Source organism: Cygnus olor, chromosome 4, assembly GCF_009769625.2.
Source record: "Cygnus olor isolate bCygOlo1 chromosome 4, bCygOlo1.pri.v2, whole genome shotgun sequence".
Taxonomy (NCBI): Eukaryota; Metazoa; Chordata; class Aves; order Anseriformes; family Anatidae; genus Cygnus; species Cygnus olor.
The window spans coordinates 64,512,607-64,534,760 of record NC_049172.1 but is presented as its reverse complement, the minus strand read 5'-3'; the positions used below and the strand labels follow the sequence as shown (position 1 = coordinate 64,534,760).

At 37.6% G+C, this 22,154-nt stretch overlaps 1 protein-coding gene across 9 annotated transcripts in view; it reads right to left on the bottom strand.

Moving 5' to 3' along the window:
- STK32B (serine/threonine kinase 32B) overlaps positions 1-21,587 on the bottom strand; it is a 192,795-nt gene extending 171,208 nt beyond the window's left edge. For 3 of the 9 annotated variants that reach the window (XM_040556333.1, XM_040556332.1, XM_040556331.1), the window contains exon 1: positions 21,248-21,586. In XM_040556333.1, coding sequence (XP_040412267.1) covers positions 21,248-21,311 — 64 coding nt within the window. In that variant the 5' untranslated portion in view covers positions 21,312-21,586. Of the gene's footprint in view, positions 1-3,939; positions 3,995-21,247 lie in introns of those variants that run through there. The other 6 variants (XM_040556328.1, XM_040556330.1, XM_040556334.1 and 3 more) reach the window with 4 other exon arrangements.
- Positions 21,588-22,154: the final 567 nt, after the last annotated feature.

Sequence of the window (22,154 nt, the reverse complement as noted above, 5' to 3'; positions counted from 1 at the left end):
GAGTGTTTTAGTCTCAGTATAAACTGTTTCTAATTATTATGTTAATCTTTTTTTATAATTATCCAGAGTTTAGTTGCAATTAGAAAAAATTGAAGATCTTTTTATGTTAGATAAATGTAATTCAAAATTCAGCTAATTTTTCTTTGAATTTAAAAACACATTTCAGCCTGATTATGTTTGCAGTCTGAACATATGGAAAGTGTAATTCCTGTCTCATGGAAAATTCTGATACTTGAACATTAGTCTATTCTCAAAATAAAAATTATTTCAAATGGAGAAGAATAGTTATGACTACTGATTTTTAAAAGTAACTTTCCTATTATCATTTGAAATAACCTTTTCATTTTGAACTGATACCATTTCTTGTATTTTAAAATATCAGAAGCAGATCACAATAATAATCAACTTCCACCCTACTACAACTCCAGCTGAAGAAGTTCAGAAAAGAGTTAATCTTACAAAGGGAAATATGTATTTCGGTTTTCTCTATCAAAATGAAATGTTTTCGTGATACTGAGAAACTTCCATTTCAGACTTCCTGATTGATCAAGAGTGGTTTCTTTACAGTTTGTTCAGTACTAAGATCTATGTCTTGTGATTATGACTGTATCCAGTCATCTATGACCAGAGGTCATTGACCGAACTATATCTTCCATAACTTCGGTATACTCTTAGCACTTGAATGATGCACATTTTGTTCACTCAGAGGCGGTGGTGTGTTGGATAATGGAAGATGTAGTCAGGTACAAGATTTGGGTCTTTGTAAAGGAAAAGGAGTATCAGAATCCAACATCTTTGTAGAAATATCCTATCACAGAAATGTAGTATAGCTTTAAATGGACCCAAAAGGAAATCAGCTTGAAAAGATAAATTTGAATTCCATTCCAAAACCAGCCTTGTTTTCCCAATATAAAACTTACTTTTTGTAACAGAAATTAACAGCATTTTAATTTTGCAGTGTTTCCCATTTTCCATAAGTTTTAATTTCACATTAAAAATTATTCAGAGGAAAGTTCAATTTTTTTTTGAAAAAAATTACTTTTCGGGGGGGGGGGGGGGGGGATGGAGGGGAGTGATTGTCAGTATTGTTTGATATCTCCCAGCTACGTCATCTTTAAAACATGGTGAAGTGTAACAACCTCTGCTCTAGATTGCCGGAAACTGGGATAAAACCTTAGTACTATGGAAAAGTATCGTTCTATATCTCTTATTTGTATATTCTCTTAAGAAATATCTGTTACTATAGATTGAAGATACAATAACATCTGTTGTGATGCATTACATAATATTTGAAAACAACCAAGCTGCTAAAGAAAAAGATGCTAGGACTGATACTCAAAATCTGCTTTCCCTTTTAATGCTGTAAAAGAACATAAAACCTTTTGTAACGTTATTTTGCAAATGTTGGAAAAGAAATAAAGATGCAGTTTTGCATTCCCAAGAAGGTTGTGACACCTAGGAAAACAAGAATCTGCTTAAGCCTAGGATTTAAGTGAAATAATTTCTCTCCAGAGCTGTTTACTCTTCTAATAAGGCAAAATAAAATTATATTGCCATTAAATACATCTAGTTTGTAAAATATTTCAAGCAGCAAGCTGAAAACTGTAAAATAAAGTGTGCTCCTTGGGCAAGTCATACAAGCTGCAAATCATTACAGCTTTCTGAGAGGAGCTTAAACTGAAACTACTGAGTGCCATTCTACAACCTGAATACCTGTTCTGTGGAATTTGAGACACATCATCCCATCCCCCCCCACCCCCCCCAAAAAAAAAAAGTAATACCTAGGATTTGAGAATGTTGTATGCCATGAGCTACTGGGAGGGATTTACAAATAGCAGAGACTTGTCCACAAGTCACTGAAATCAATACAAAAAGTCCTATAGCCATAAACCATAGTAGCATTCTGATTTGAGCACTGCCATTCTTTTATGCCTAAAATCTTCTCAAAGTTACCTTAATAAGCTCTTCAGAAGCTTCATCAGAAGCTCCTGGAATGGCAGGGATTATTGTGAGCATTACACAGGAGAAAAGCAAAAAGGCTCTTGCTCTGTGGTAGGTGTGGGAATGTTTGGTGGTTGCATTGCCCCATGAGAATTTTAACACCAACTGAATGAAATTAGCTCCTGCATTCTGAATGATTGAGCCCGTAGAGGTGTTTAATGGCACAAGATAATGATATCAATCAGAAAAGCTCTTGTGACTGCATATCTCTGCCACAGTCTTTCTTAGGAGCATTAGATTAAGAAATAAATATTTCTTGGCTTTATGCCTCTAAAACTTGTCCAAAATTTAACCATTATAAATCATATTCAGAGCGCTTGGTGTGCTGCCTCTGTGGTCTTCAGACAGCTTACTCTGTTTCAGCAGCACACACACATTGAGGTACCTGGGAAAAAGAATGTAATTGAAAAGCAAATGTTTGCTTGTGATGGTTTGCTTGAGCAAATATAAGGAGAGATTAAAGGAAAAAAAAATAGTTTCTTTTAATAAATATTTCCAATGTGAAGCATGCAAAAGCAGTTTGAAAGTTCTGATCTTTTGATTAAGAATTCAATTTTATCTCCAAGGAAAGCAAATAGAAAATTATCTAGATTTCTCATCTTTTTGCTTTGTGCCTGCTTTCCATTTTACCTCTTTTTCACTTGAGAAGGAAGTGAAGGAATTACAAAATGAAGAAGTTTTGGTCTCAGCTGAAATTCAAAATTCCTTGCTGTTGAATATTTATGATCATTTTTGTTTTTCTGTTATTGTCCATTTGTGTCTGCATTGAATGTATGCATTTCTGAGTGCTTCTTTGCTGAAATCAGTATATTTCAAAAAAAAATCATTTGTTTTTTATCTTTTTAAAGATTTCGTTTTCCATCAACCTAAAAATGAAATGAAGTAGAAAACACTTCTATTTCCCAACATCATTCATGTGACAGAAAACAGGGAGGAGAGCAGGAGCATCCCTTCTGGTGGCAGATGGACTTTTAGATTGGATTAAACTAGTTGGGTGTACCTCATGATATACTACAAGGTTAGTTTTATTATAAGTCTACTTTCAAGGGCAGTAGAATGAGATAGTCACCTTCATAAGGAAGTTTTTTTCACTTACTACCGTAGGAAACCCTATGAAAGCAGATAATCTGTTCTGTCAGTGTACAAAGGGAGTCTGCAGGCACTTCACTATTTAAGCAAATGAGCAAGATGTCAAAGCTGAGCAGTTTGAATGCATCCAGAATCCTGCTCACTTTGCGCTATAGAAAACATTTTTTGTATTGGAAAAAAAAAAAAAAAAAAAAGGTAAATCAGCTCAAAGAAATTTTATTGTAAAGAAAGTAAATCTGAGATGGTCTAACTTGATCATTTTTGCTAATTTATACCTATCATATAGACATTACAGTCTGTAAAACCCGCAGTTTATGTATTATACATTTACAGACTTTTTTATGCAAAAGGGGGGATCAAACACTCATCCCTCTTCTACTAAAATATGCTGACCACGATTCCTCCATTTTCTCCTCAAACTTAAGCAAGCACAGGCAATAAAGGTAAAGGCAACCAATCTGCCTATTGAAAATAAATAGGAATAGTAAAAAACATGCTAAGCCAGAAAGATTTAAATTAATATAGTCTAATGTACAACCACTCATATTTGAAAACATTGTTACTCATTTAATCTAATGGATTTAAAATTATTTCTTATTAACAAAACAAAACAACAACAACAATAAAAAGCTGAATAAACCTGACAGCTAGGCAGAAAATAGAAGGAACACCAAATTTGTTGTTGTATTTGCAAAAAGCCAGCATTCCCATCTTGTAGGGATCCAACCCAAGCTGATGGCATGTCCTCATGTGGAGTGCAGTATAAAATAGAAAAGAATGACTGTCTGTTTAACGTCACCATTGATGATGTGAGCTGCAAAAATTAGCACAGAGTGTGATATGTTTTACTTGTCTTTTTTGTAGGGATCAGGCAAGGTCTTCAGAAATTCCAGTGATGAGTAATGGTACAGGCAACAACCAAGATGAAGCTCCCTTGATGGGTACCTAAGATTTAAAATAGCAGTGGCTGAAACAGCTCCAAAAGAAAAAATAGACAAAATACAATAGTGGCAAACATGAATGGAAAACAATACTGTGAAAAAGCAACTCAATTTATATTTCCTGATACAGGATGTCATTTAAATGAAAAGCATCTACAAGTTCTGAAAAAAAGTAGAACTATAGGATAGTGCAGACCTGGGGTGGGGAAGAGACTGAGGCTGTAACTAAGAAGAGGAATCTCTGCAGAGCCAAGCCAAGCAGGGGAACCACAGAAAAGACATTCTTCTAATGCTACTTCCATACCCATGGGGGTGGAGGACTGTTGATTAGATCGGTCTGAAAATAGTAATTTGGTACCTTAGACTGAGAGCAAGAGTCTGATGATGGTCCTTCTACCTAGATGGTCTTGCTCCTGTGGGTCAGATTAGTGTAAACCTTTTGCAGCATTATTTTGAAGCAACCTTTCTCAGCAGCTCATTGGTCTTCTGACACAATGACTGGTCAATCATCCGTACATTAAGCTGAAAATATAATTGGACTTCAAATACAGGGACTTTCACTTTTAGGTTTAACGTAAAAGTGAAAGGAATTTGCATTACCAAATCAACTACTCTTTTTCCACAAGCAGCAAATAACCACAGATTGTTGTGAAAGGCCTGTAATGACTGATCATGGATTTTATGTATTGGTGTATAATTTAATGTTATGAAAAATAACATCAGAAGTCAGATGTTCCTTAGAATGGACTGAAATGTAAAAATTCTCACCTTTGCCATATAGCTATTGTTGGTGTTTATCAGTGGCCAGAGCCTGTGTAACCACACCAGCCTAAAGCCCAGAAAAGTTTTGGTTGTAGCTGGGAACAGTTATGTATTAGTACTGTATTAGTGCTGTAGGGATGTTCACTTATTGTGCACAAGATTCATTGTGACTGGCTGCATGAAAGCACATGATTCTTTCTCCAGGTAAGCTGGCACTGGAGTTACATGACATGAAGAATTTAAATTATTAGGTTATGGGGCTTGGTGCATTGGGTAATAATGGCCATCAATTGCAACTTAATTCCAAGCCATGACGTCAATTGCCAATTCAAAATAACTAGGACTTAGTTAGGCACTGTCAAATCTTCAGGATAACCATAGGTTAGTTTACCTCAGCATAAGATCTTGCAACTGCTTTAGTTGTATCTACATTCTGTTAGCACATAACATTCAGGTAACCTTTTTCTAGTGTAGAAAGGTTTCTTTTGCATAGACTAAATTCTTTAGTGGAAGGTAATTAGAACTTCTATTGTCATCTTAATCACTCATCCAGGTATTCTATTATAAAGTAATAATTTATACAATTTTACTATTATAAATTCACGAGTCAGTAAATTTATTTTTTTTAAGATCAATGAACATTTTAATTAAGTTATTATGAAAACAGTTCCATTTTGCTACAGGATTGAGCTTTAATTCAAAAAAGCTATTAACTTAGTAGCAACAGTGGAAACATCAAAAATCATCAAGAACAGAACTGACGTAATAGACCTTATCGCTGCCAGTGAATAGCAAGGAAGCCTTTCTGAGACTCATGCTGTTCTTAAGCTCTTTCAGTGGGTAAGCGTGACATTGAAACTAAGGAGAAAAGTTTCGGGACCTGCTCAAGTATAAAATGCCTTTAAGACTTTTCATAAGTAATGAAACGTATCTCCCTTTTGTTGAGAAAAGAGGGTTTCTGACTGATGGTATTGCTTACTTATGAATGAGCTGACAAAAAGAATCTCTGAAATCTATTGCTAGGAGAAATAGGCTGACAGGTACGTCCAATAGAAAAGGTAATCTTTAAGAAAATGTATTGCTAAAATACAGAAGGTCTAAATTCCACTTTAGCTATAATAGCCTTCCCCGTGAGATCAGTAAATACACAACAGACTATGAAGCTTTTTTTTTTTTTTTTTTTCCAACTAGAAAGTAGGAATATTCACCTCCCTCAGTTACTATGAGGATAACCTCATTAATAACTGAACTGGAAGGCTGAGGGAAGTTGCTATGGGAATAAAATGTCAAATTTCAGTGGACCAAACTGTTTTCTCCTACAATAAAATTCACCAGAGTCACCTCCAGGTGAAAAACAATTCTTTAAATGAAGTTATTGACAAAATTATCAGCAAGGCATTAGTCAATCTTATCCAGATGGAGGCCTCTATAATGCCAAATGGGGCAGGGGAGGCTAAGAAACCCTGTTGCTTTAGGATTCTTTGGGTGTTGGCTCCAAGACCACTTTTCTTGCAGATAGGTTTCAGAAAATGAGTCTTAGTACTATGTTTATAGGAGGCTAGGAAACCATGTGAATAAGACTTAATCCAAACATCTAGACAAATTATGAGTTGTTGCCCTCTTTTTCTTTCAAGTTCAGGTCCCTTTCTGTCTCTAAAATTGAATATGGAAGAATTAACTCTTTTGTTTATTTGTTTGTTTATTTTTAATCATGACTACAAACAAAACCCTGGTGGCAAATAAGGACACTAAAGGATCAGAAAGATGCATTTTTCAATTGGCATTACTTCCCATTTAGTGTTTTTAAACTCAAGCAAGCTTCATAGATTTCAAAAGAATTATGACAGTTCTAACATGTAGCAGGAGCGTGCCTGAAATGTGAAGCAATAGACTTGTTTTACATTTGTCATTGTAAGATTACTGTTCCTCGGTTTGATACCAGTGATGTTCCCTCAGGGAAAAAACTTTCAAAACAAGTAGGAAAACCTGCCAGATGTAAATGTGGCTGTCTAGGTCTGGTTTATCTTTTAGGATATGAAACTAATATCAAAATAGCAAAAACTTTCAGAACACTGAGATTCACTTCTGTGGATGTCCAGGCATTTCTGTCTCATGGTTCTTCCTCGTCAAAAAAGTCACAAGTGTTAACATGAAGAACAATCTATATGTCTCCGTGTTGTGAAGGCACCAATTAAATCTACTGGCCACGAACCTCTTCCCCTGCTCCCCCACTCTCCATCACCACACTGCACATGGGCTCAGGAGCCCCACTGATGCTGAGGCCTGGATCAGGCCACTGTGAAACCCACTGTGTGTAAAAGAGCTGCGAGAAGCCTGGCTGGGACCTGTCCTGCCTTTGTTGAGCTGTGCTTCACCTGAGCTGGGCTGCAGTTATGTCCATGCCTGGTCTGCTGTTCAGACTCTTGGCTGACCCTGTCCTTTCCATCACTGACCTACTCTGCTCATCTGGCTTGCGGACAGCAGGCTGAACCTGCATTGAGGCCACCACCCCTGGCTGCTCCTGCTGTGCAGTGCCATTTCCAGCCTGGGCAATGGTTTTACAGTAATGGCATGTAACTGCAGGTAGCAAAGCTGCACAACAGTAACTGAGGATAGTATGGAGACTGGAAACAGGAAAAATCATCTCTCATTACGGAAAAGGGCAGTGTTTATTTAAATTAACAACACATATAATGAGTACAATTAAGTCCCTGTGCTCCCATATGGAAGAATTAAAGAAAATTTCGAGTACTGCAATAGTGCATGGGCACAAAGAAGAGCCTTAGAATCCCACAGACATCTCTTATACCAACCAGATTTCCATTGACTTTTAAGGGGGGGTGATATCCTCCATTAACTCCACCCATTAGCCCACTCATCATCCACTATGCTCTGCAATGAAATGATTTTCACTATATAAATTAGCACTTGAGTTACATCTCACTTATGGTATAGGTGTCATAAACATTTAAAACTAAACTGTACTTCTAAACGAAAATAAAATCCATTTTAGGGATGGAACCTCAAGTCCAAACCTTTGAGATTCCAGGGAAACTGACCTGAATCTATCTTTACAGTTTTGATTTTTGAAATGATCTGGAGTTGAAAAGGCACATTATTATTATTATTATTATTATTATTATTATTATTGCTAAGATTCTTACTATTTCACTTTATGAATAATTTAATTTCATGAGAATCACTTCACTTTGCCTGCCGTTTTGGAGTAAAATCTCCTGTGGGACTCCCAAGTTTTTATTTTATTTTATTTATTTATTTATTTTATCTACATGTTCAAGATAAAACTTTTGTTGAATTTGAATCATTGTTCCAAAATGATCAATTTTTCTCAACTTCAGTTGAAGCAGTAACCTGAATTATTAGTTAGCATTAAAATACTTTCTCTTTTCTTTTCTGTTTTGGTATTTCATTTTTTTTGTAACTTTTTCCTTCAAGGTGCATAGAAAGGGAAGAAAAAAGTCTTGATGGTAACAGCAATGTTTAATTCATAAAGAACCTGCAGAATTTCAGTGCAACTCAAATTCCTTCATCTCAAGGTTTACAGGTAAATATTTAATGATGATAGAATTGGTAGTTTTGGTACTGAGACTAAAAAAGATGGTTTAGCTGCTGTACATACAATAGCCACCTAAATGTAGCAGTTTTTTATTTGGAGCTCATTATTTATTCTCTCATCATTGCTCTACCTACCTCTGGGGAATCCTTCCAGTGGAGAAGCTGAGATAGTTCCATCCTGATAAAAGTATGCTTATTTACACACCACAAGCAATTATACCAAAGCTGATATACCCAAGCACTGTTGAAAACAGTAAATATGAGTAAGAAAATTGGAGCCTTTGTCTGATTTTTCCACTGGTACATGAAAGATTTAATGTAAGCATAGATACACTCAGAAAACAAAACAAAACAAAACAAATCCACCCCATCTCTGCTAATAGGCTCCATGTCAGCTGGCACAGGGGTGACTGAGGGGAGGAGGACTTCAGACCAGACATGTTTCCCAGATTTATGTCTAGGGGTACCCAGTAACAGTAGAAAGTCATTTGCTTCTTTTAGCCACAACTTAACTTACAAAGACTTACCTTATATCACCACACAAAAGGAATGAATAAAAAGATTAATTTAATCTAGAGGGTGTGTAGCTAACAGGTATTAATGGAAGGAACATAACTTCTAATTTTAACAACAGAAATGATTAGCTGCAAAGCATAAACAAATAGCAAACTGCAGAGGATAAAATTGTTCAATGCAGCAGAAGGTTTGTTAGTCTTAATGCCTGAAACATTTGGTGCTATTAAGTGTGCTCATACCAGTTCTCTATAAACACAGAAATAGAATCTCAAACAAGATTAATTATAGATGTTAGATGAAAATAATGAATATTGTTAACTCATTTCTAGTGCTCTCTACCATGTACACTGGGTTTGTTTTGACGAGAAGAATGTACATATAAAAAAAACATCTATGGAAAGAGAGAGGTCTATAAATATACGTGTATCTATATTTTCTTAACTGGGATAATATGGTAAATTGGTAGATCAGAGTTTTGTCTGGCTGTTTATAAAAAGAATATTGAACACTCGTGCTTTCTTCACATTTCAAAAAGAAAAACTTTCAGAATAGAAAAAAAAATTTATTTCCCACCACCAGGTCTATCCTTTTTTGTTTGTTTGTTTTGGCTATGTTAATCAACAAACACAGATGAAAAAAGGTCAGGAAATCAGCTTAAAGTCATTAGAGACTAGAAGAAATATATTGCGTATGATAGTAATCAGCAATCTTTCCCAGGTGGTCTGCTGGGCTACATTTTTCTTTTCCAAATTAGAATGTAGCACCACAGGATGTTCTTTGCAACATCCAGGATATCCTGTCACTTGAAACATTAGGATGCTGTTGATCCACATATGTCTGTGGATCAAAAGATGTGTATGATCTACCCAGCAGAGGAAGGCTAGGATGCTGAGAGCCGATCCTGTAGCTGTTCATTAGCATTTGTATGCCCAGGGAAACATTCAAAATTCTCCACATCTCACTGGAAACTGAGAAAACTGAATGCCACAAGCAGTATCTTTTCTTTCTAAGAGATAACATCTATACTGAAAATGTGGCTTTCTATTCAAATATTTAAAACCTGTGACTGTTTTTCCTTCAATACCTGTAAAATAGACTGATGACTCCTGGCTTAGGAGAACCAAAGGTCTGAAGTCAGGGGAGCACTCAATATAAGTGCTCAAAAACCACTGAAAACATGGCATTTCTTAACTGTCATGTATTAGTTAATCTTTTCTAAGCAGCAGACATAAACTCTCCCAACTCCCAGAAAAGCCTTGTGAAAAGCCTTTCAGAGGGAAAATGCAATCCTAGCAACAGCAAGAATTTGCCTGACCACCAGACCAGCTCCACTTGCATGTCCTGTCTCCCACAGACAATGTCTACCACCACCTACAACTACTCTCGAGCTGCTCTCTTCTCTGGTTCATTAGTAGAGAGCTCCCTAACTCTAAAAGAACAGGGGCTTCCCTGCTGAAAGTTTGGATCATTAGAAGAAATTTCCCTATTCTATGACCGTTTGTTAGCAAAATCTTACAGCGCTTATTGGTGACTTTTCCTCCCATTATATCCAAATCTATCTCAGTAAAGCCTAACTTAGTAATACCCTACACAAGGGATTGTGTAGCTACCTCTGTAGTCTTCATAGGCAAAACAGTCAAATGTGGAGCTGAGCATAAAATAATAACTTTTTCCTACTTCTTAGAAAGAATCTTTTGATTAGTTTGTTCTTTGACTTCAAGTCCTTTGTAATCACAGTGCTTAAGGTGCAGTATTGTTCCAAGAGTTTGCAGGCTTTACAGATTGAACAAAGATTTTTCTAAACCTAACCCCAAAAGACATAAACACGATAGTCATAACATAATGAGAAAGCAATCCAGGAGAAAGCAGAAGATGGTTTCAGAGATGTGGAGGACACTCAGGAGGCTAATGGCAATTTCACAATTACATTACATCTCTGTTTTATCAGGGCAACAGCTAATCACAGGAAACAGTGAATGAAAACTAAGAACAGTTTTTATCGCTCAGCAGGAGAGGCAGAACAATATCATAAGGAAATAATAATTACTGGAGGGATTAACTCAGTTTGCATTTTTAGATCTTAAATACGGAATGGCAGGTGTTCCCTTACTATTATTTCAAATGTTGGAAAAAGAAGGAAAATATTTTTTGTATGATCCGTTGGTGTAGATTTCTTCATAGATGTATTTATCTTACTTAATACAGCAGTCTTATAGAGAATAGTGTTAGTAATACTTTGACACAGCTAGCGCTCTATTTTCCTTGGTAAAAAAATAATAATAATAATAAAAAACATTAAAAATGACAGGGCAGAAAAGTATATCAGCTTTGGCAGGTATCCAAAAGTTTTCAAACTTCAAGGAACTGAAATTAAAAAAAAAAAAAAAGAGAGAGAAAATGAGAGATTAAGTGGAAGTAAAATAAAAAGGAAAATATTGACAAATAGAAGTAGGAGGCTAAAAATCGCATTATTAATATATATTTAAATTTGAGTCAGATAACAAAAATGTAGGGTTGACTTGATAGAATATATGCAAAATAAATATTTTCAAAAAATGTAGAAAAGGATTAATGAAATATAAAACAGAGTTTTATGATATGATATTGTGAAGAAAATACTTTCAGGGATATAAAATTTGGTAAATAAATTACAGTTTCATCAACCATGTTTAGTTATTATTAAAGCCTTAGAAACCTGCATAATAGGCTGCCACCAACTCCAGTAATGCTGTGTAATTACATTCTAAGAGGGTCTCCTTTAATTTAAAAGGAAAATGTATTTGTGTTGATTATAGAATAAATGAAAATAACTTATGTGATTATATTGCATTTAATAAGCATATCAGAAAATAGGGTAAAACATTTCTAAGAATAAAAGATTTATAGAAGTTAATACTCTTGTGTCAAGACTTGTGACCGACATCACAGAAAAAGGATGTAGAAGAAAAACTGATTATAGATAGAAAGAATCTTCCATGAGTTTGAGAAGAAACTAAGCATACACAAAAATGAAAAAAGAACCTTGATGGACTGCATACAAGTACGATAAACTGCAATATCCAGTAAGCTTTCATGAGTGCATACTGCTAAATCTCCTGATGGACAGAGAAGGCCAGATTGGAAAATACTGAAAGCTGACAGTCTCTAGACCTGGGTAATTTAAGTAGAGATGTCAGACTTTTATGAATTTTTGGGTAGACCTGTGTAGTGCCAGGAGTTGGACTCGATGAACCTTATGGGTCCCTTCCAACTTGGGATATTCCATGATTCTATGATTCTATGGATGCTTTTTACAGAGTTCTAATTTCCAGCAGTTAAAACCAAAACTGTCAAATTGCCTTACAAATCCTACCCTGTTCATTTAGACTGTTTGATTTCCTTAAGAAAATACACGCTTTGATAAGAGTCACTGTGGAAATATGGAAGCTAAAGATAAGGTCAGACTGATCAGCTGATCAGATAATTACAGTGCAAACAATTCTTCTGGCTCTTGGGGTAAAAAAAGAACGTGTTTGGGAATAAAAGGAGGAAAGTCCTCATTTCTGTGACACAAAAGTACACCTATATTCTTAGAGCCCCTTGTTGCTGAACACTTCAGAAGAATGTTGACTCACTAAGACTTTCCCAAAAACAGGTCACGTGTTGCACTTTCATTATTTTTGTAAGATTCTGTTAAGCAAAGAATGTGAAAAGGAAAGACTGGTAGTACTCACCTGTGAAGCAACGACTGCCTTTCTTCTTTCCTTTTTTCTCTGAAAATTTGTTTGTGTTTTATAGGAGTAAATGTTAGTATCTATTCAAAAACTCTCTGTACACAGGAAGTACAATAAAAGCCCATCTACTACATCCTCCAAAATATTAAAATAAAGATTAAGAACTTGAAATGTACAGTGTAATGTTATACCGTACACACATAATGTGTAATACATAGAGTATAATGTTAAATTCTCAGAATTTAAAATGAAATCAGATGTTCTATGAGACACAGTATTAAGAGAATCAGTTCTAGGTCCTGATAGCTCTGTTATAAGTACTTAACCTCCGTGCATACTGAGATGGTATAGGCACCTTGAGTCTCATCAACACTCATCTGAAGATACTGTGCAATATGAACAAGTATTTCTCATAAAGTAATTAGTTTCTTGGCATCAAATGTGGACAAATAAAGCCAGCATAATTCTTCAGAATAGTTATTGTATTAGAGACTGAACCCCAGACAGCAAGACAGCTTTCTTCTTCTTTAACAAAAGAGGAAAATACACAGACGTTAGCCTGTTCTGTTTCTGGAAACACCCCTATTTGCTATACTTGCAAAACTGTGATTGAGTCGAAGGAAATTCAGGATAAGATTTGGTTAGGAGAAGTGTTTATTGCCAGCACAAGATTTTGATCTTTATATAATAATGATCTTTTGCTTTTTCCTGTTTTAGGGAAGTTTATGTATACATATGTATACAGTATTCAGAAATACATCAGCAAATTCATCAACAGCTAAATATAGGCTTACATTAGGCATTAGGTAATGTAGTTTAAGGTAATTGATTTAACTAGTTCATGAAATTAAGCAGAATTGTGCTCAAGAGATATCAGGTCAGCTGAACTGGCCAGTGCACACTGCTTACTACTGCTCCTTTATCCCCTCCAGAAATCCCTGCTTTTCCTGCTGAATTCACTGTGTAACTCCCCTGAGCTTTGTCATTTCTCTCTTTTTACAATGGAAAAATGCCACTGAGTTCCACTAACAGGCTGATCTTGAAGTTCTCATTCTTTTCTCTTGCATACACCCTCATAATTTTTTGTTTCACATTGATTGATCTCAGTAACATCTTTTTCTCCTCTACACCTTTCCTGCCACCTCAGCATTAGCTCACTCCAGCTACTTCAAAATACTGTGGAACCACCAAAATGAACCTGGCAATCCTTTCCTCTTTTCTGCCTTGCAGTACTTGGTCCCAGATTCCACTGCCCACTAGGTTTAGCATCAGGAAGGTTTCTGTTTATGCTTTCCCAGCCTTGCTGTGCCAGGAGGAATCTAGATGAAAGTGAGTCTTGTGTTTGGCCAGCAAAATCCCTCCCTTCTTCATTCTCACACTCACATTCAGAAGAGTTTGTATAATTCTAATAATCCTGATGGAATTCAGACCTAGCTTCTTTGAGTATTTGTGAGTAAGATCATAATTCCTCATTATTTTTTCTCCAAAGATTTTCTTGGTCTTCTTTTGAGGGAGAGTGAGAGAATGGTTGAGCTGGAGTTTAGCTGCCCAGCAGAGTAAAACCACCACAAACGGTACTCAAGATTCACAAGAAACTGCATTCTCACGTTATTGCTGGCTTTGTAAGCCGTGTCCACACACCCACATCAGGGAAGTCTTTTGCTTTTGTGCCAAATGCAACCGATGACCCATTGGATGTCACATTGCCTGCTGTGAGGAGGTACACCTTTTTCAACTCACCCTATGGAAAGGTGTCAGAGGAATGAATGCAACCAGCCTGATGATTACCCTGACAGAAGATTGGTGTTTTGAATGCAGCTAGGAGTGAAGACAAAATTGTGGAGTAGAGTCATACTCTAGAGTCATACCTCCATAAATTCAAACACCATATGTCTATGAGAAAATCAAGCTTTTTCAGGTACTTTTCCACAGGCAATCCCACATAATGAGAAAGTTTTCCTAAGACAGCTTCTTCTGAAGTTTTGTACAGAAGTCAGCAAAGAGGTACTCAGATGTTGATCTACATATTAATTTCAGGTTAATTTAAATCTTCTAGTTCCAGCTCATGCTATTCTTTAAGAGTATAAAATCGACATTACATGTGCCTAAGCCTGTTACGCTGTTGATTCTCTCCACAACAACACTCAGTCCCCTGCAAACTAAAAGCCAGTCCAGGAACATTTACTTTTCCAGTGTGCTTCTTTCACCTTTCAGCTTCTCTAGTCCTGCAGAACCCAGCTCTCTGAAAGCCTGTTCTTTTGGCACAGAACACCACAGCAGCACAGCTGCAGGAGCAGGACCTGCAACAGTCATCTATGGGCAGATATGGGAAACATAATTTTGTAAAGGAGTGATTGCAAAAGAAGTGGTGCTGATTTAGATAACAATCATGTTTTATCCCAGTTCCTTTAACATTCAGAGTTTTGTCCTGATCTTGATTTGGATTCTCTAAGCTTATCTTGATGCTTGGTTAGCCTTGAACTATTTATATTCAGTTACCCCAAAAGTCTATCCTGAGTTCCAGGCACACTATGTAACACGCACATCAACATCGGTAAAATGCTACCTAAATACTCACACTTCTTACATAACAAGCCACAAAGAAATTCTGTAACACTCTCGGAGGTAGGTGCCACACCAACAACCTGTGTAAATTCTGGAAGACTACAAAAGCAGCAGCAGAGACTGACACAACACCTTTATCTAAGACAGAGGCCCTAACAAGCATCAGGGTTTTTGAATTATATTGTACTATATGAATTAAAGTTTAAAGTTTGATAAATAAAAAATAAAATTGCATAATCCAACATGGTCATAAAACAAAATGTAGAAATCGAATGGTTTGGATTTGGTTATTAAACACCTTCATAAAACAATGACTTCAAAATCAGTGGTTAATCTTTTTTTTTTTTTTTTTTTTTTTTTTTTGACATGGAAGATTTTTAAATGACAATGTGGTATTCCTACCCAATTCAGTTCTAAAAGGGAATTGGAATATTCATCTTTCAAAAGGACAAATTAAATGCTACATAACCTGCTGTAGAAATTGCATATACAGACCCAAAATATCAAGCCTTATTTAGATTTTAAACCCTTTATTTGACTTATTTCACCATAACTGCAATGCAGGGTTATATCTTATTAAATAATTAGTTAGAAAAGAGTATGTTGTTCATATTGTGATTTAGGCTGTTTACAGTTATTACGTGGATGTCTCAGGACATTTTCTATTACAGCTTTGTGGCAGCAGGCTGAAGACCTCTATCATATCACCGACAGTAACTGGACACTGCATACTCTATTTTGAATCTAACTCATTTTGACATTTAACCATGGCTTTAAATTGGTTTCCAAGTGAAACCCTTGTGTGTCATTTTTTTCCCTGTGTCACTTTTATAGATCTTCAGTTTCCACAGTACTTTATATAAACTCAGCCATTATGCTCTGAATTTAGCTACCTGAATCTATATTAATTGCAGGCCTTTTGTTAGGATATGTATCTATTTTTTTACACTGCTAGTACAAGACGGTCTTTTGAACAGCTGGTCATTTAATTATGACTTTTTCTGCAACTCCCCAACAACTTAAAATTCTTCATTTAAGCTGAAGTCTTGTCTAAAGAGGAGAGGTTGAAATCAATTTGAAATTACAACTTAGAATTTAAAGTTTATTTCCTAACATAAGATTCCTGTTGAGCTCTATAGCTATGACACTACAGCAGAACGAAACCTTATGGCTCAGGGGAGGCAGTGGGACTTCAGCACTTGCTTGAAGTACATACATAAGCACCACAGGGAATCATGGACTCGCCATGTAGATATAAGTCAAGGCATGGTGCTATGCCTCATTTCCCTCATATAAGATTATAGTACTGAGGCATAGCATGACACACTGACCTCTGCAATGGAATGTTCAAACTTTATAGCTTCAGGATGCTTAGTGAAAGGTTCTTTGGAAATACATGTTTGCTTTAAACGTAAAGTGACTTTATCAGAAATAAAAGCAAGCTTTTAAAAAGTTCAGCCCACTTGTTTTTAAAAGCCACTGTAGCAAAACTGACTTGTTAAGCCCCAAATAATCAAACGCAAATGCATCTGCCATATCAGTTCACTTTCTAGATTCTAACACTTCTGTTTCTTATCCTTCCCTGTGTATCTTCCACCATCACATAGGCAAATAAGTGTTATTACTACTTGATAGTAGTAAATGACTCTTTCCTATTATTCATTTTCAACTGTTAAATATCATTAAAGTTTTAACAGAGCACGGTCAAGCAGATCTAACATGAAAGATATTCCTTAGACTCACCAGGCTATTGCTAACATTTTGTTACTTATGATATTTACTAAGAATTTGCAAGTAACAGTTACCAATGGTGAATATTCCTTGCAACCTTCTATTGCTATTCTTATGAACTTAGTGTTATTCCCAGGAGCTGAATCTGAGGAAAGATATACTCCTTTCCCTTCCTCTGGAAACGCATATTCAGGAGAGGAAAGCTGTTCTGTTTCTTTATGAGGAAATATTCCAGATAAAAAGAGTCAAAGTTCTCTTGCTTCAGCAACATTAATCAAAATGAAACTGTTTTCCTTTTTTCTGCATACTGAACTGACTACACAACTGTGTAGTATCTAGCTTGAAGACAATTTAAAATGTCTGGGGAAAAAAAATCTTGCAATTCCAACCCATTAAAGCATTTAGCTTTGAGATGAGGTAGTGGTGCTGCTACACCCAAACATAAACATAATGGTCTATCCAAACCATACAGTAATGAAAATCAAGAAATGACGCATATTTTTTTCATTGACCTTTCTTAGCAAGGGTGTAAGTTTAGGCAAATAAAGTATTCTGTTCACTGGATTTTCCTAGCTCTTGTTGTGCTTTAACCTAGGCTAAGAAGAAAAAATAAAATAAAATCAGCATGAGTCTACCAAAAGTTGATGCATGAGACTAATAAAATACTTTTCTTTGATGAGAAATTCATATCGTGTACAGTACACTTGCCTTAGATTTCATTTTTCTGAATTTTAGTAGAGTGAAAGCATAAGCAAGGCTGAAGAAGTTGAGGATTATCTGACAAAATGCAAGAAGACAGCAGATACAGAACACAATATTATTTTGAAATGAGAATTATCAGGCTGAAGAGGGTTAACTGCAAAGATGATGAGGTCTGGAAATGATACAATTTAGTATGTCCACAAAATATTGAAACTGCCATTGAGCTAGTGAGAGTTGTGATAATACAAAACATTATTAAAGTAATGGACAGTCAGAGCATTACAAGGAAAGAAGTTGAGGTTAGATTCAGTGAGAATCTGAACACGAGAAATCGACTGAAATTCAGTCCACTTCAGTGCAAAGTGCAAGGTAACATACATAGGAACACCAAAAATTCCTGCTGCAGATTGGAGCTCATCAGTGGAAGTTACTGAACATGGTACTAGTGAGCCAATTGTTCACAAGATGACCATATACTATCCATATGATATGTCCATGCAAAGGGCATATGTTGTTTTAGGCCATACTGGGAAAGTAAGTTCCAGTAGAGATCAGGAGATACTGTTTCCAGTACAAGGTTCCGGTGAAAACTTACCCATAATTCTGTGTATAATTTGGCTTATCTGTGTGTAATTGAGATGAGTTCATATACATGGAGATGCGGGGACATGGGAATGAAAAAGTGGGAGAAAACAAAGAAAACTAGGAGAGGTTTTTCTTACAAAAAAAAAAAAAAAAGAGTAAAAGGAGGCTTGCTATTGTCCTGTCTACACACTGAGTAATCATCATGGAGGGTGAAGAGCTGCTTAAGCCAACAAAAATAAAGTTAAAATAAACATAAATCTGATATATAGGTCAAGAATCTTTTAATCAAGAAAGCAGATGTTTCTACCCATTTGAAGAGTGAGGTTCTGCAAGATCCTTCTAACAAAAATAGGACATAGAGAACAAATATAGCTAGTTAAAAACGGTGTATAGTGTGGCCTTTTAAAAGATCAATGTACAATAATGATAGGTTACAGTACTGTGATAACTGGGGATGGAACAACATGGCTTCCAGCATGCCTTCCAGCTTTCTGGCTGGATTATTTTTGTCTATCCTATGCACAGTGAGAACTCTACAAGCAATTTGTATTTTTTAGATCTACTCAATGGATCAACACCTATCTTCATTAGACAGAAGGCATGAGTGGTAACCCCAGAACAGGCTTGTCAGGCAGTACTTGGCTGCTCTTCAAGTACTATTTCCATATACTTGTTTCTTAAATAGTACACTGAATATGCAACTTTTTCTATGATTTACAAAGTGACAATAAATTGTTTTAAGCCTCTTCCAAATTTCATGTTTTATTCCACATCTGTCACTGACATATGATGGATACATGTTTTATGTATGAACATAAATGACAATATTTTTTTCTTGCTCATTTTCTCATATTAAGAGGCAGCTGTGACATTGCACACAATACTTTAAATACCTTGCTTTTTATTATACCTACATATTCACACACAACTCATTTATTCTAGTTTTATTTGAATTGGTAAGTATTGTCACTTGAGCAAAATTATACTGTCTCAAGAAACAAATCTAGTTCTCTTGTTACAGTGTTTTTTTGAAATTTTCAAACTGAGTCCCATACTGTGGAATACAGTGACTCTTGTAGTTGCTAGGGGAGTATGAAATACTGTTTGGTTTTGGACTAAAACTTGCAAGATGGATTTTTAAATGAGATATTTTCCCATATCATTTAGGCACTTGGAAAAATTCCATTCTGAATAATAATTCATACGTAGTATAGAAAATAGGCTATTTTTTCAAAAGCAATGGTCTCTTCTGAACTAGATGGCTGTGGTAAGGATTATATCTTACAAGAAAAAAAGACAATGTTAGGAATATTCATATTGTGGGGTGGGTGAACAAGCAAGAATAAATAATGACCTAATAGAATCCATAAATACTTTATGCTCTTGTTTTTATTAGGTCTTAGTAATGGCTGCACTACAGAAATGTTTTCCTGAAGATAAAAGAACAAAGTGGCAGGAAGTCTTCTCTGTAGTAATTCATTATTCAACTTTGTTCATTTTGTTCGAAACTGACCACACCTTGTCTTATTGAAAAAAAGAAAAGAAAAAAGAAAAAAAATGGTAATAATTCACAGACCCGTTAACTCAAGACAGCTCAGTCAAATACAAAGGCAAAGGCATGGCTATTTTTTACTTTAGGGTATCTAGACGATTAACACTGTGCTTTCAGTCTTGGGTGTTGCATCAAGATTTACACGACTAGTTATAAATGATCAACCTGGAATTTTACAACAGGGGATGGTTTCTTTCTCTCTCACTTGTTTACATAGCATGACCTATAGTATGACATATAGTAAATGACATAGCATGACATATAGTAAATGACTGAAATTTTATGTCATTACAGGAAAATCACAGCTATTGCATCACGACACACCACTACTGAACAATCCGTCCCATTCTCTACACAAATGATGAAGTCTTGTAAACCAAACCTCACCAAATACCTCTTCAGGATTTGTCAAGCATTAGGGAATGATATCTGTGTTTTAAATACAAGTAAATATGTATTCACCTTTTTAAACACTTTACAAGCATTTAATATATTTCCTCCGTACTAGCAAACAATACAATTGTTTCCATATGTCCTGAATTATAGGGAAGAGCATAAATGTCTCTGATTTGTTATCAGCCTCAGAAAGGCAAAGCAATGTGATAGTCTGCTGAGGCACAACCACCTCTCAGTCAATATATTGGGAACTATGTTGAAAGGAATATATTCAAAAATGTCTCAATTTTCCAGATATGCATCAACATGTATGCCATAAGTAATGTTAAAACATTTATACCAATAATATGCAAATAGCTGATTCTTAAAAGTTCTGTGTTCTCCTTGCTTTAAAAGCCAAAATGATTGCAATTGAAAGTCACATAATCCCAGACAAACATAATTGTTTTATGAAATGACATGAAACACATAAAATGAAGAAATGACATGTTTTGTGCAAACTTTCTCATTGTTTTCCAAAAACTTTACAGGATACACTTTCTTCTGACTTATTATCTAACCGGGGGGGGGGGGGGGGGGGGGGGGGGGGGGGGGGGGGGGGGGGGGGGGGGGGGGGGGGGGGGGGGGGGGGGGAGGAATCTCAAAGTAATAGAACAAGATAAAAAAAAGTTTCAGAAAGTAAAGGTGGTTGTAGAAGTACGGTGACTGGCAGATACACCACCATTTAGAATGGGAAGGTGGGCAAAGACTCAACCACAAATGAAAACAGAAAAGCAGGCATCCATCTCCAAAACAATGCGGTTCACAAACGCGTTTATGAAGTTACCTGCCATGTGTTTAAAACCCAAGCGCGGTGTGCTAGACTCCGGATTAGCTCGGATAAAAGCAAAAAACCTACACAACGAGCGCGACCGGCTAAACAAAGGTGGGTTCTCCCTCCTCCATCTCCAGGGAGTTTACCGGGAGAAAACAGCCCGCTGGAGGATCCAGCCAAAACGCCTCACCGGAGGAAGGCTGCCGGCACCCGGCTGAGGGTGAGGATGCTACCTTCGGCCCGAGGATAACCCAAGGCCGGCAGCGCCGGGATTCGGTGGGGTACCGGACAGCTCCGCACTCACCGTCCTCGTTCTCGTCGAACACGGGCGCCCTGTGGGAGTGGCTGCCCCCCATGTTAGTCCTCATCCCCCGCCGCCAGCATCCCGCGGGGCGCGCCGGCAGGCACCCCGGGGCCGGGCAGCTGCCCGACCGACCGACCGCCCGTCCGTCCGTCTGTCCGCCCGCCGCCGCCGTGGTCCCAGCCCGGCCCGGCCCGGGGGAAGCCTCGTAGGCAGGGTTCGGTCACCCTGCGACATGCCAGAGATCCGGGCGCCCCTGGCAGCGCTCGCTGCTGGCTCGCAGGGACTTGGCCCGGCTCTCATCGCGGAGGGCAGGGGAGGGAGGGAGTTAGGGGAGGAGGGAGGGAAGGAGGGAGGGAAGAGGCGGAGGTCCTGCTGCTGGTGCCTTTTGGTGAGCTGTAAAAGCTGGATCTACCTGGATCCTCGCGGATCCTCCCTCTGCTTTTTCTCCTCCCAGACCCCCGCTGGGGAGCGCGGAGCCCCGCAGGGTGGCCGGAATCCGTGCCCTGCGCTGCCCCGGCGGCACTCCCCGGCTGGGGAGGACATCAGTGCCCCCCGGAGGAGCTGAGCACCACCGGCACCTGGGGGTCCCGGCACCGAGGACGGTGGGGGCTTGTGGGGTGCAAGCGCTGCGTTGGGTCGAGATTATCTTTTTTTCCCTCCCCGCTAGGATTGGGAAAGCGGGGGGGTAGCAGCGGGGCCGGTTGGCCGAACTTCCCCGAGTTCATAAAGGGGATGAGGAAAAGAGAGAAAATTTCCCTTCCCTTTCTCCTTCTTCTGGGACCCGCCCCCGTCTTGGGGAGCGGCGGCTGCAGGGATGCTCCGTGGATGCTCCGGCCCGGCCCGGCCCGGCCCGGCACAGCCCCCTACCGCCCTGCCGGCCGAACATCCCCCGGGGATGTCCCCCAGC